The 15,919-nt window shown below is 36.8% G+C and overlaps 1 protein-coding gene across 3 annotated transcripts in view; it reads right to left on the bottom strand.

The window, feature by feature from the left end:
• The window catches only part of LOC149784912 (RNA cytidine acetyltransferase-like), a 107,515-nt gene that overhangs the window by 24,177 nt on the left and 67,419 nt on the right, over window positions 1–15,919 (bottom strand). For all 3 annotated transcript variants that reach the window (XM_089978503.1, XM_089978504.1, XM_089978506.1), the window contains 4 exons: window positions 14,288–14,404; window positions 8,495–8,628; window positions 5,975–6,023; window positions 4,215–4,314 (listed from right to left, as the gene is read on the bottom strand). In XM_089978503.1, coding sequence (XP_089834629.1) covers window positions 4,215–4,314; window positions 5,975–6,023; window positions 8,495–8,628; window positions 14,288–14,404 — 400 coding nt within the window. The remainder of the gene's footprint in view (window positions 1–4,214; window positions 4,315–5,974; window positions 6,024–8,494; window positions 8,629–14,287; window positions 14,405–15,919) is intronic.

Below are 15,919 nucleotides of genomic sequence, written 5' to 3'. Positions count from 1 at the left end.
AGCTTTCACTGAAAGAAAGAGATGTTGGATCAGACAGAGCTCTCCATTTTGCTTCAAGTAGTACCTGAGAATACATTATAGGACTTGTATTGCCACCTCTCTCAACATATCAACTAAGCACAGGGAGCAGACGACCACTTTCTAGTTGCCCACAGATGGCAAACAATTCTTTACTATGAACCAGTTTGCATAATTAGGAAAAAAGAACCATCCAGTCTAAACTGGTGATAGCTTGGTTCCATGAAAATGCATGCAGCTTGCTCCCCTTGCATGACAAAGTTAGGGCTATCATAAAACATGTTTTACATGATAGTAGCTTCACTGATGTTTTGGCTAAAGGTTTGAACTTGTCTGTGCTGAATATTCCATGGAAGCTTCCATTTAGGAAACAAGATGAGTGATCTGGGCCTATTCCTGTCAAAACTGGCCAGTAAGTCTGACAGAACCTCATCATGCGCTAATATTCCCTCGACCATGATGCCTGAATGTGTCAGAAATCATAAAGTGTTAGCTGCTGAAGATAACTGGAGCTAACTTTGTCTCCTCAAAAGCCAGAGAAAACAGTTAGCTGAATGAGAGTCTTAGGCACTCAAAGAGATGACGCTGTTGCTGTTGCACCAGTCCTGAAAGATCTGCTACTTTCCTTCATCAGCCCTTAAAGTGGAAGTCCTTCTTGCTTGTGAGAAACTCTCTACAATTAAAGGTTCAAAATTCGTTGTACACAAGACTCTACTTCACAGACTTGTCTGGGCTGGGATGAATCACCTGCTATTTTAAACAGTTCTGAGGACATCTATTATTAGAGACTGAGCAGATCATTCGCCTAAGATTATGTTCCACTTGACATGAGCTATCAGAATCATTTTGTAGTTTCCTTATCTTTTGCATTATCCTTTGTACCTGATCAGTAGAGGGTAGGCACAGCACTAAACCCTACCCCAACTGACTGAAAGAGTGTCCTTGACCCAGGCTTCTAGATCCATGGCAGGACACAAGATTATTTGTGATGAACTAATCTCCTTTTGCAAGATTTCCACCTTCCTGAGATCAGACAGCATGTATGTCATGGAAGTGGATGATGAAAATGATAGGGGACTGTATAAATGAAACCCATAGCCCCTAAAAACAACTTGGATTACCCAGCTCCATTTAGGTCTTTCTAAAGAAGGAATCTGGTGCTTGGAGACAATCTGTCAGCTGTCAACAAGGGTGGCCAGTCAAGTGACAATTGTTGGAAGCCATGGGAAAGAAGAAACCTTGCTTCTTATTCCCTTTGTTGAACAGCCTATATAATTGACAGGCCTGCTGCCATTTTAAATTTGATGTCAAAACTGTTGCTGTTGGGCAGTGTTCAATCTCCTTTTGACAACAATCATCTTGATGATGAAGCTGAGACTGATTCATCCTGAATGCTGATATAGGCAGCAATGCAAACTGGAGGGGCAATTCCTGCACTGCCTGCTTTCCTCAATTTTAACACTGAGCAGCAATGGTGTACCAAAGGGCACAGACTGAACAACCAAAGCATGATGTGGATTCAGTGAAGACAAACAGAAACAGGCATATCATCTCACCAGTTCCACAGCCTGATATTTTATCAAAGTGAAAAATTGCTTGCAACACCAGATCAAGTATTAATGAAGGTGACAACATTTTCTGCACTAACATGGAGGTGGCATGGAAAGTATTACGATCCACCCTATAAAACAATGGGGTTTCCATGTTAAACACCACAATGATTTTGTCCAAGGTAAGTACCTTAGTACTATACCTGTCAGAGTTTGTCTGGTACCTGCATCAACCATGATTGTAGCTGGCTTGCCAAAAAGAAAGCCTTCTAATTCCCCAGATCCTGCATCACGTCAGACAGATGACTGGAGATGCCTTTGATCTTCACTGACTGAAGTTGGTCCATCTTAATCTTATAGGCTTAGCTCACAGATGGCAGCAGCGGACACACACAGTTTAGAAAAACTATACATTTCTTCCATGACCACTTTACACAATTTAGGACTGCACTCTGTATGTTCCATGGTGTGGTCAGAGGATGCTAACTGATTAATAATGTCCCAATGCTCACTGTAGGAGTTGTCCTCCTAAGGCACTGTTTGCATGTCTGTATTGAATATATTCAGCTGGATGGAAGAGGTGGTGCCACTGTCCCCGTGTACAGCACTAGATCTAATCAACAGATATGCCATGAATAACTTGCCTGCCATCAGAAATGGCAGCCAGGCATGTGACACAGCTTGTCTTGCCAGCATGTATGGATGAAAAGCAAGCTGTGTGGGCAGCTAGCTGGTTTGGAAACTGCTGGGACAGCAAATGAGGTGAAATGGATGGGCCTTCTCAAAATATAACTCTGCATACCATCTGTATGGAGCATAGCTAGTTGATACCATGATATTAACTCATTCTGTGAATAGCTGGCGCACCAGCTAAACTGGCATCTGGTCAAGTGACATGGCATGTCATACCAGTATGGACTGCCAGAAAGTGTTCTAAATGGGTGGCCGAAAGGCTGGATCAGCAGCCAGTTGGATGGTTGGCTCTGAACTACCTGGACAATATATGTGGCAAAACAGACTGACAGACACCACCGATTCCCTTATAACTTTGCATATCACAGAACAGGCAGCTGGTATGTCACATGGCTCAGCAATGAGACAGACCTCTGGTCATTAGCTAAAAAGGTACATCAAGCTGGACTTATTGGTTGACAGCTAGATTTGTGGCATACAGCATGGAAGAATGGAAGTACAACTATCAATGTTAAAAAAGTACACAATGTGCCAAGACTTGTAGGTCTAAAGGCCTGTATGGGCATGCGGTATTACTTAAACTCATTGCAAATATAGATGGACACTCTCCCATTAACTCCAAGCCACTAACGGAGTTTTGTGACTGATGGACAAAAATTCTCCAAGACCAGCAACTGCTGACACATTTTTGTTCTTTGACTACAATCACTGAAGTGTTCCTGCAAAACTGTCAAACAAATCCCATCCAACCACAATGCATACATACTGTAGAATGAATCCCATCCAACCACAATCCATCTATAATGTAGAACAAATCCCATCCAACCAAAATTCATACATACTGTAGAACAAATCCCATCCAACCACAATGCATACATACTGTAGAACAAATCCCATCCAACCACAATGCATACATACTGTAGAACAAATCCTATCCAACCACAATGCATACATACTGTAGAACAAATCCCATCCAACCACAATGCATACATACTGTAGAACAAATCCCATCCAACCACAATGCATACATATTGCACATAAAAGTCTAAGAACACTTCATGCAACATATGCCATCACTGGCTTTAAACTCATTCACTTTGCTCATTATGTCCTTGTTCAATTCAAATGACAGAAATAACAAATAATTGGAAAATAAACAAACTGATGGTGTTTACATATAACAACACTTATGACTTAAGCAAAAATTACAAGCAGTGTGTGTGTATAAATAACAATAAGCAACAACAACATCATGCTGGGATACACGGTCAGAATAACAAAATTCAGAATTGCAAAAATATTGAAATAAATATTGGTCAAAATTTAAATAATTATGATTACATGTAGAAAATACAATAAGACACAATTATACACCAACTTTCTAAATAAATGTGTCCTTGGTTTTTGAGAGGCCAAGCGGTATGACATTGACTGTACTGAGCAAAAGCTTAAACTGGTTTGATATAAAGCCAGCTAGTGATGGTAAGGGGAGGTAATAAGTGAGAGTGTCTTCCCTTTGTATCATTGGTATAGATGGAAGGACACATCTTTTTGTGAGGGCTGGATATAAGAGGCAGAAGAGTTTATTTCTTAACATTAATGTGATCCAGGAATGTATCTGACAGAAAAAATATATGTTAATTCAGATACAGACTGAAAAGAAGGGGCCAACTGGTATTCAGTACTGAACTGGGACACAAAAAAAACTTTCTTGAAAGCATGATAATGATAATGGAAAGTTCATATCTTGTACTGTAAATCCAGTGTGCAGACTACAGGTTATGCAAAATAGATTGAATAGTAGAATTAAAAACACATCATCTAGTGGCTGTATTTCCAAGTTAGAACAGTGATACTATGCATTTTTATACACAACTGATTCAGTGTATATATAACTCTGTTTTGCATATTTGTCTCTCTGATTTGAACTGTTTCCAATCAGAGCTACCATACCTTTCCAGAATGCCTCCAGCCACTCTGTCCCCCCTTCCACCTGCTCTGATTCCCTCAGCACCTTCAGCATAATGCATGAGTGCTCTCCTGTCAAGTCATTCTGTGAAAAAATAAATAACTAGTCAGGTCACAAACCTTCAACAGGATGTATGAGTACTTCCATATTAAGAATTTTGAAACTGGTGCCAAAATAACAGACACCCCTCCCATTTTAATGAACTTTTTTTTGTACAAAAAGATAAAATGCTTAAAATTTATGTTCAGCATATACTGTCATCAGTTTTACAGGCAGACCTATTCACATAAAGTCATTTAAGTAACAGGTGTTCTATTTATAACACACTGAACTTTGTGGCTTTGGCACTTAAATATACACTGCACAGCCTACACTTATATGTCAATGACCTACACAGTAATAGATACTATAAGGTAAGGGTTAATAACAAGAGAAATCTGAACTATTTACTTTTCTCAAGGCTATAAATATACAAAAGATGTGATTAAACTTAACATGGGGTTTACTAAAGACAAACAAGATGTGTTAGCTTCACATCAGATCACACACCTTAATAATTACTACATAAAAAGAAGTTCAAAAAAATAATAGGGGTGGGGGATGGGTCTGTTACTTTGGCACCGGTTTCAAGTAGAAAAACAGCTTCACTTACTTGATGGTGAACAAGCCCTCAAGATTTTAAAGCATATAAAAAGTTCCTGTGAAGAATAATGATACAGTTATAAATTTCAGATTTTACTCTGAAACCTATCTATTGATAATGAACATGTCTATATCATACATGAACAAAATTCTTTTCAACATCTTTTCTGCAAAATTAGCTCAACAACACAGCTGCATCAGTGAACCTGTGATTCAAAAACAAATAAAATATATTTATGTAAACAAATAAAATGTGTATGTATGTATGTATGCATGTATGCATGCATGCATGTATATATGTATGTGTGTATATATGTGTGTATGTGTGCATGTATGTATGTATGTATGTATGTATGTATGTGTGCATGTATGCATGCATGTATGTATGTATGTATTCATACTTTTACTTTTATGCACGTATGCATAGATTAGGATGGAAAGATAATTAAAGAGAGGGAAAGAGAAAGGTAGCAACTTGGTGCATTTTATTGTTCAAGGAACACGACTGTATGTTCCTATAATCACATTTTAAGAGATCTGATGTTTAAATGAAATAATATTGTATGGTTTTACATAAATTTGTAAGTTTCTATCTCATGTGTTTGTGTGTGTGTGTGTGTGTGTGTGTGTGTGTAGCAGTATTTTATGACAACACAATGGTGGCTACATGATGCGAAAGTTCGAAAGTGTAAAAATGAATTGCACAAAAATCTTAGGAAGAGAAACCCTTCCAAAATAATTGTACAAGAAAAATATAAAACAGAAAATGTTAAAATCTGTCAAATCTACATAAAATAGAAGATAAAGTTAATATGTAAAATCCTTAGAACATATGGTAAAAATTTGTGATACCAAAGTCCATGATTTTATTAGGTAGTATTTTATCATAAAGTCTCTTCATAGACTTCACTTCCAAATACTTTTTCCTCACTGACTGACAGTCAATACATTTGACAAGAATGTGTTCCTCTGTCAGCAGACACAGGCATGATAGGCTCATCTTTTAGTAGGTATGCATGAGTCAGGTATGTGTATCCAATATGCAATCAGCACAAATAAATAGCTAACAACGAAGAATTTCCAAGCACAGCATCTTACTTACTTGTGTCTGTCTCAAGTAAACTGGTGCATAACCAGCCTTCTTCCAAAACCTACAAATATACATAAATACATACAAACAGTTCTACTTAATTATTCTGAAAACCTGCTCTTCAGTGCTTCAGTCAGTCTAAATATATTGTGTTACAAAAACATAATAAAAGTAATAAGGAATCTACTTTTATGCATAACTAATTCAGCTAGAAAGGCTTAGTAACACAGGTTGTTTTTTTAATAACTTTGTTGCATTTTAACTCAAGTGAAAATTATATAGTGCAAGACTTAGCAACATTTTATGCTGCATTTCTACTTGTTTAATAAGCAATTAATGTTTACCCAATAGTGTTATTTAAATTGTTAAGATTTATACTCAAATGATTGCTATTGTGACACACTCAAAGCAACCCTGTAGTCTTAGAAGTTTCCTTTCCATCATAATGAGATTGTTATATTCAGTCATATCAAACTAAAGTGATTATAAAAGAAATTTCAAAGTATTGTTTATAAATCTAAGTCAAATATGAAAATCAGACACCTAATAAAACTAAAACAGTTGATCCAGAGGTTCAGAAAAGTTTTGAACTGTTTTCAGACATTAGAAAGAGCAGTTTAGACAGAAAGCTTCAACCCAACTCCTTCATCTAACATCTAACAGTTAACTCAAATGTATTGTATCTCATCAATTTGCCTTTAATACAAGTTTTGAACCTATTATTTAGCTAAGAAATTATTAAAAATCTGACACAATCCACTTTATTTTTTAAAAATGCAATCGGAACTGCAGATGTTGGCTTTATAACATCCAGATGTATATGGGCCAATAGTTACTGTGGTCCAATCTCTCTACTTCCCACTCACTTAACTCACCTTATTAACTCTCAGGTAAGTACATGTGAGACTTCCACATAATGTTATCCAATTTTTCTGCCTTCCTCTCACTTAATTCACCATAATAACACTTGGGACAGTCAATACAACTCTCCCTTGTAGTACAATCTCTCTGCCTACCTCTCACTTAATTCACCTTAATAACACTAAGGACAGTCAATACAACTCTCCCTTGTAGTACAATCTCTCTACCTACCTCTCACTTAATTCACCTTAATAACACTGAGGACAGTCCATATGACTTTCCAATGTAGTCCAAGATCTCTGCCTACCTCCCACTTCATTCACCTTAATAACACTGAGGACAGTCCATACAACTCTCCCAGGTAGTACAATCTCTCTGCCTACCTCCCACTTCATTCACCTTAATAACACTTGGGACAGTCCATACAACACTCCCTTGTAGTACAATCTTTCTGCCTACCTCCCACTTCATTCACCTTAATAACACTTGGGACAGTCCATACAACACTCCCTTGTAGTACAATCTTTCTGCCTACCTCCCACTTCAATGACCTTAATAACACTAAGGACAGTTCATACAACTCTCCCTTGTAATACAATCTCTCTGCCTACCTCCCACTTAATTCACCTTAATAACACTGAGGACAGTAAATACAACACTCCCTTGTAGTACAATCTCTCTGCATTCCTCTCTCTTAACTCACCTTAAAAACACTGAGGACAGTCCATACAACTCTCCCTTATAGTACAATCTCTCTGCCTACCTCTCACTTAATTCACCTTAATAACTGACAGGTCTGTCCATATGCCTCTCACAGGAAGTCCAATCTTTCTACCTTCCTCTCTCAGCTCACTTTAAAAACACTGAGGACAGCCCATACGACTTTCCAATGTAGTCCAATGTCTCTGCATTCCTTTCACTTAATTCACCACAATAACACTGAGGACAGTAAATACAACTCCCCCATGAAGTACAATCACTCTGTCTACCTCTCACTTCATTCACCTTAATAACACTGAGGACAGTCAATACAACTCTCCCTTGTAGTACAATCTCTCTGCATTCCTCTCTCTTAGCTCACCTTAAAAACACAGAGGACCTCTCTTAGCTCACCTTAAAAACACTGAGGACAGTCCATACAAATCTCCCTTGTAGTACAACCTCTCTGCATTCCTCTCTCAGCTCAACTTAAAAACACTGAGGACAGTCCATACAACTTTCCAATGTAGTCCAAGGTCTCTGCATTCCTCTTACTTAACTCACCTTAATAACACTGAGGACAGTCCATACAACTCTTGCTTGTAGTACAATCTCTCTGCATTCCTCTTACTTAACTCATCATAATAACACTTGGGACAGTCCATTCAACACTCCCTTGTAGTACAATCTCTCTGCCTACCTCCCACTTCATTCACCTTAATAACACTAAGGACAGTTCATACAACTCTCCCTTGTAATACAATCTCTCTGCATTGCTTTCTCTTAGCTCACCTTAAAAACACTGAGGACAGTCCATACAACTTTCCAATGTAGTCCAAGGTCTCTGCCTTCCTCTCTCTTAACTCACCTTAATAACACTGAGGACAGTAAATACAACTCCCCCATGTGTGACACCCTTATGTGATCCAATCTCTTTGCCTTCCTTTCATTTAGGTCACCTTATTAACTCACCTTAATAACTCTGAGGTTAGCCCATATGACACTCCCATGTAGTCCAATCTCTCTGCTTTCCTCTCACTTAGCTTAAGTAATAAAGGTGGCAGATTCTTCCTGGGGGTCAGCCTCTCCTCTATCAGATTCACATCCTGAACAAGTTTATGGAAAATTAAAATCTATGTCATTATTCTGCATTACTGAGCAAGATGTCCAACAAAGAGACAGTTTAAAATTGTGTATAAGTAAAAATTAATGGCCAAAAAAGCACATGTAAGCAAACATCAAAATTCATAAATTCCCTAAAACAAACTTTAAAGTCCTATATGATTGGGTGAAAGAGGTCATACTAAGTAATATCCTTTAAGTGAGTACAAAATTCTGACAAACAATTCATTAACAAGAGGTCCAAGTGGACATGAAATTGCTCACTTGAATGACATTTACCTCAAGGCTAAAAACTAGAACAACTGGGCAAGAAATCTTAGCTAATGTCATGCTTTTTTCAACAAGTACAATTCATTTTCTACTTTCAGTAATTGAACAGCAGGCCAGGATCATTTGTTCAAACTTCTGCCTGGATGTTTTTGTGAAATCTGATCAACTCCTGTTGACAGTTTTCAAGAACCATTTGTAAGTGTTTTTATTTTTTGCACAGCAGCCATATTTTATTTTGCAGATTGGCATCATCTGTATACAACTGAAAGGCCTTAATGGAAGGATGCTTTCTGTCAAATTCACTCAAATTCCGTTTTGTGCTTTTTGAGAATAGGTCTTTAAAAGATTGTTCTATTTTTAACGCTGGCAGCCATATTTAATGACAAAGCAGAATATATATAAAAAGTTTAAAGCTCTTCATGCCAAAATGCTTTCTGTCAAACTCAGTAAAATTAAGTTCACTGATTTGTGACAAGAAGTCACTTGAATATTTTTATATTTTCAGCAATGGTGGCCATATCTGATAATGGACTGGCACCATTCCTGTTAATGTGAAAGACGCTCATGCCTGGTTGTTTTCTGTTAAATTTGGTCAAATTCATTTAAAGTCTTTGAGAAGAAGTCATCTGAAGGTTTTTCTATTTTCAGGGTATACTTCAGGCATGCCAATCCAAACAAGATCTTCTCAGACAGGTAGTCAATTTTTTCCACAAAACCAGTTTTCAGTAACAAAATATCTACTGCTAAAGTAAATTTGGAAAACAGTCATTTATAAAGTTTGCAAGTTGTGTTCAAGACTGATACAGAAATGGTAAACATTATGTTCAACTACAAAGTTTGTAAAGTACACTTGACCTTAATTACCTCCATTAAAGCTTCACAAACTACAGTTCCAAACCCTATGGAGCTCAATGACTTCTTGCCATCTCTCAACTTGATGTAATTCTTTGATTTTTTAAAATTTCATATGATGACAGCAATAGTATCACCACCACGAGACAAAGTCATATCAAAACATGTCCAATAAATGTAACTGTTGCCCTTCCTGCTTTTTGTCCCCATAAAATTCAAATATCCTTTTTATTCTTCTGTACTGACTATTAACACTTTTTATAAGGCTTATTCTCCCTTTCATCTTAAAACATGTATTGCTTGTTGGATGCTGACCAAATCCAATAAATCTAATAAAAACCCAGATCCAAATCAAACAAGGACAAGCCAGCAACCGGTTTTTACCATGTCAATCATATTTTCATAATGTTGTATTTTACTCCATACGTTCATATTTTAAATGTAATTTTTCTAAGACTTGCAGTCAAACTCAGGGATTTGCAGCTCTGTGTATATAATTTGACAGTACATTACAATCTTGGCAATAAAAAATAGCCGACACCTTGCCAAAAATTCCTAGGAAGATGCAGCTCTCCCACCAAAAGAAAGTTACTGCTATGAAACAAACAATAAATTGTAAAGATGTTGCAAGACTCCCAAAGAGGCATGCAATAAAAAAAATTTAAGTTAAAAGGACAACATCCTATGATACAAAGTCAAAGATCTTCTGCATAGACATCAACTGTTAAAAAGCCCTGTCTGAGCACCATCATTGGATGCATTTTTGGTAATGGTGGTAATACCTAATGCAAATTAAACTTGAAATGCCTTCAAGCCAAAATGCTTTCTTTCAAATTTGCTCAAATTCTCTTCTGCAGTTTTGTAAGAAGTCATTTGAAGGTTTTTCTGTTTTTAGTAGTGGCCATTATTTGATGGCAGACCTGCATGATTGGTACAAATTTGAAATGCAATACTTTCAGGATACTCTCTTCCAAACATGTTTTGAAGTTTGAAAGATCCAAAGCATTTTGCTTAACATGTGGTGCCATTTTCCTGAAATGTATAGACTGGTCAACTACCAAACTAGCTTATTATTATAATGTGTGTGTGTGTGTGTGTGTGTGTGTGTATGTCTGTGTGCGTGTGTGCATGAGAGAGATCTGGATTTTTAACATAGCTTTAACAATTTTTCAATCATATCGCTACTATGTCTGCAGTGTGGCAGTTTCTAGTGTTGTCAAGCAATAAGACATCATACTGCAGGCATGTAACATTATGTCCCACCCGGTCACATTATCCTGACACCAGGCCGACCAGTACTAACACTAACCTCTTAACGCTGAGAGCCTAGCGAGGCAGCTGTTAGTACCATTTTTATGAGTCTTTGGTATGACTCGGCTGGGGCTTGAACCTACAACCTCCTGCATCCAAGGAGGGTGCTCTAAACACTTAGGCCACTGGAGTGGTCTATTAATATAATGAATATTGAGGAAAAGTTCAAATTTGAAAAAACCTGTCTGTTTTCTTGGAAATGGGTCATATAAGTTGCTAACAATAGCGACTAAAGAAAGTATTCTTATGCTTACTTATGCAGCAGTTACCTTTCTACAATATCATCAAATGCGTGGAAATAAAGAGATGATAATAAAAATGATAAAAACAACTTTCTTTATTAGTTTTTATTTTATTTTTTTATTGTACCAAAAACCCGTAATCCATATATATGCAGGGTTGCATCTAGGATTTGATAAATGTGGGTACTTGCACCCACTGAAACTGAAGGAGAAAAAAAAAAGGGGTGGGTGGGCAGAAAGCCATAAGGAGGGCCTTCCAGAATGGTGTAAAATAGCCTCAACATACTCAAAAAGAGCAATAGCAAGTATAATATGTGCATAAAATGTCTTCAGTATATTAAAGTAAAACACTTAAATCTGAAATCAAAGTCTTAAGTTTTCTAATAACAATATTCTATCTACACACTAACCATTAAGGAATCAAACCATAGACTGCAAATAGTGTCACTCCTCTGGCCAATCTTAAAAAAGTGTCATGTACTTCCTGCATGTCACATGCTCAATTCTGATTGGTTACAAATTCATACTAAGAAAGATCACAAGAGCACATATTATCCTTTCATGGATGACAAAAAATAATTTGTAAGGAAAAGTCCAAAGCTCAAAATGAATTAGGGAAAGTATATATACAGTTTTTATAACAGTTAACTCTTGAGTGAAACATATATACATCTGCATATAGACTGACTGTAATTGTGACTGCATTATTCTGCAAATATGATCACTATTTCCTAAATGGCCTCCTGTCCTTCCTCATCCTCCACTCAACCATTGCCTTGTTAAAGTCTCTCAGAGGAGGTCCTTCAATTGATGTTGTTGTTGTTGTTGTAGGGTTTAACGCCATTTTTCAGCACACGATAGGCTATACATGGCGGCCAGTATTAATGGTGGAGGAAGAACCCGGGAAATTCCCGGAAAGAACCACTGACCCTCGAGAAGCTACTGGCAAGCTTTCTCACATACCCACATTGGCAGAATCTGAGACTCAAACCTACGCAGACAGAGGTGAGATGGCAGTGATCCGTAATGGAGAGCACTTCCACTCGGGGCCCCTCCTTCAATTGAAATCATCATGAGTCTGTTGAGAATCCTTTCTTCTAGACAGCTTCTTCCTGCAGTTTTGGTTCAATTTTGATTGCTGAATCCCTTCTCTCAGTCAGCGGTTTGGTATGGCATAACCATGGCCACTGATGCTAAGTAAACACGTGAAAACCCATTACAGTGTTACTGAAATGTGACCTGTTTAGACAGGAAAGAATTTCATGACAAAAGAAAGAGGGACCAATAATCCAGATTGATTAAAAAAGGAAACTGTTATCTACCATTAAACGTTGACAGGATGTTATGATGACGAGCTACCGAATGCAATTTCAATGGCTGATCACGATGCTCGGTGCTTTTTTTTTATTAACACAGGGATTCCTCAAGATATGCACTGATCGGAACCTAACTGATCAGGTTTTGGTTGCTTGTTAGCATATACCATATTTCCATCTAAAAATGTAAAACAAATAAAATAACTAATCTGAAATTCTTTTACAGATGCCCTTGACGAATATGTTGCGTTTCCTCCAACTATCATGTTGCCAACACCAACACCCAGAAAGTCGACAAAATCCAACAGTGAGCCATATTTTAGAGAAGCAATATTATCCTTCACGAAGTAATAGGCAACTGACATATCATGAATAACTGAATTCAGATTTCTTGCTGATAGCTGCCATGCATGTAGTTTTAAGATTTTCACTTAGTTTCAAATCCAGAATCACCTGTTTGTGAGCTGGTAATTCAACATGTCTCTCAAGGGTTTATGTCCTGAAATTAGCATTTCCAAGTATGAAAGAATTTTTTTCCTCCAGTTTTTACACACCATCTGCAAAGCATCTAATTTTTTCATTCATTTCCAGCCATGGTCGATTTTGTTTCCAGGCTGAATTGAAAGAGTACTATTTTTCTTGACGTTAGATGGACCCTCAGTTTCATCACCACCATCTTTAAGTACATTATCACTAGCATCGTCCAATACAGGATTTGGCTGAGAAGTGTTTGTTTGCTGCCATTGTGCCTACTGACAGAAACTTCTGCACCCTAACTGTTATTAGAAGTGTTACTGCTAAAATAATGAAAACATGTCCGAGTTTTAACTGATTTTGCCATTTAACACGTTGTCCTGCCAAGCCACCTACGTATCAAACATGCTCTTCTGACCTTTCTTATTAACCAATCAGAACTAAGCACATGACGCACAGAAATACGTCATGTATTTACAACTATACCAGTACAACATATTCGCTGAGAGTGACAATGGGGAATTTTACAGCAAAAATAATAATAAAATAACACATTCTGCATGAAAAAATGTGCACAATTCTTATCTTTTGCACAATTTTGCCCACATAGGATTAAAAATCTTGCTTGAAATCTTATATTTGGGGGGATTTGCATGATTGCGCATCCTAGATGCAACCCTGTACATGCAAGTGTAAAAATGTAATTTGGTGAAAAAAGTTCAATGATTACACCAAAAGCATCATGGTTGGCATTTATGCATATACCTTATCAATGCACACTTCATTTTTTGGGGGGCACAATTTTTTAAAATAATTAACTGCCATTTCAATGAAAATATGTCTTAATCCAATACATTTATGGGGGAAGCCAACTGTGCATGCCTGGTATAACATTATCTCCAAGCTTTGTGTATGCAATTAGCCTAAATAATGGACCTTACATGTTTTCACTGGGTGTGACCATATCAGGTATGAACACTCACAAAAGAGATCTCCCAATAAAGATAAGGGAGCAAACTCTTCAAGTATGGACTATACATCATGGGGACACTCATTTCAATAGCATGTTTATAATGATAAGCTGTAACTTCATAAAAGTTACCCAAATTATATTTTGTATCACACAGTGCAGATGTAAAATGCGTAATACCCCCACCCTCTAGCTACCAAATACTCACCTCATCAGCTGTATTTCTGACTTCTTCTTGTCCTTGCAGTGTACTTTCATCCAAACTCTGTATAGATCCCTCATAATACTGTTGCAGCAAGGTTAGGGCTCTACTGCCATATCCCATCTATAACAAACAATGATTACTGAGGGGGAATGATTTAATATCACAAATAATGACTACTGGTGGGGGAATAATTAAGTATGACATACAATGATTACTGAAGGGGAATGATTTAATATCACATGAATAAGAATAATTATGGCTTTCAACATTTATTTAGTATAAATATATGATGACTGTATGGCTTAAAACTTGTGTGGGAAAAATAGATTTTCCAGAGTCAATATCTCTGAATTTCTGTATTAACTTGTTATTTTCTTCACACTCTGACATGTACAGTATTTCATAACAATTACTGTTGCATTTTATTTTGAAAGCAATAAAATACAAGTCCTCCCCTCCACCATACAATAAATGTAATTCTGTGATAATGGTTCTTCATACACAAATACAAATTATTTATCAACATCAAGTAATATTTGCTTAAACAAAGGCTTTTGTCCAAAATGTATTTTAAAAAAATGCATATAAAAATTGAAAATCAAGATCACAATCATCAAAAGCTAATTAGGTCTTATGACCAAACAAAATTATCTAAGTATCAAATTTTGTCTTTTTTGGCTTCATAGTTTTTCAGGTATATGGCTTGCATGAAAGTGTGATGACAGAATGGCCAGCTGACACGCATCACAAAACCAATATGTCCCCTAAGGGTATGGTTTGGAGAAAGATCACTAATTTCATGGAATAAAGTTTCAAGCTTGATGAGTGGGGTCCTGTCATCACTGTAAACATACAATAACAACTGCATGTGACTGGTAAAGGTAAACTCTGCATGTGACTGGTAAAGGTAAACTCTGCATGTGACTGGTAAAGGCAAACTCTGCATGTGACTGGTAAAGGTAAACTCTGCATGTGACTGGTAAAGGTAAACTCTGCATGTGACTGGTAAAGGTAAACTCTGCATGTGACTGGTAAAGGTCAACTCTGCATGTGACTGGTAAAGGTCAACTCTGCATGTGACTGGTAAAGGTAAACTCTGCATGTGACTGGTAAAGGTAAACTTAACACCTGATACATAAACAAAACTAAAGCAGGGTCACAATAATTGTTACAATTTTAATTGGAGATGATGTTATTTGTTAATACAGAATTTATTTGAATTAGACAGTAACAATGACGACCTTGATAGATTCCAAAGAGAATGAACATAAATTTTAGCCCAAAACTAATGTAAACATGGCAGCAACAAAAATATGAATCTATTCTTATTTAAATCCCCAGATGCCCCTCAACATAAATATATGTTTATAATTAGGGAAAATAAAAAAATTGTTTAATTATATTCGTTAGAAAATGACAAGAAAACGACAGTCAAAAGAAAATATTTAATGATCCACCTTTTGTATTCTGAAAAGGATATCTTAATAATGGTGAGGAATATATTCCTGAGGCTTCTTAAATTTGAATCTGCAGACATTTCTGCTTGTGTTAGTCACTTACATTATACTCGTCTCCCTCGATAACTCACGCACAATGGGGTCCAAAAACATAGACTGCACTATAAGCGAGGGCACA

This window comes from Sinohyriopsis cumingii, chromosome 13, assembly GCF_028554795.1.
Source record: "Sinohyriopsis cumingii isolate HCF-2022 chromosome 13, ASM2855479v2, whole genome shotgun sequence".
NCBI classification, from domain to species: Eukaryota; Metazoa; Mollusca; class Bivalvia; order Unionida; family Unionidae; genus Sinohyriopsis; species Sinohyriopsis cumingii.
Note: the sequence above shows the minus strand (reverse complement) of the source record. Positions and strands in the feature narration are given on the sequence as shown.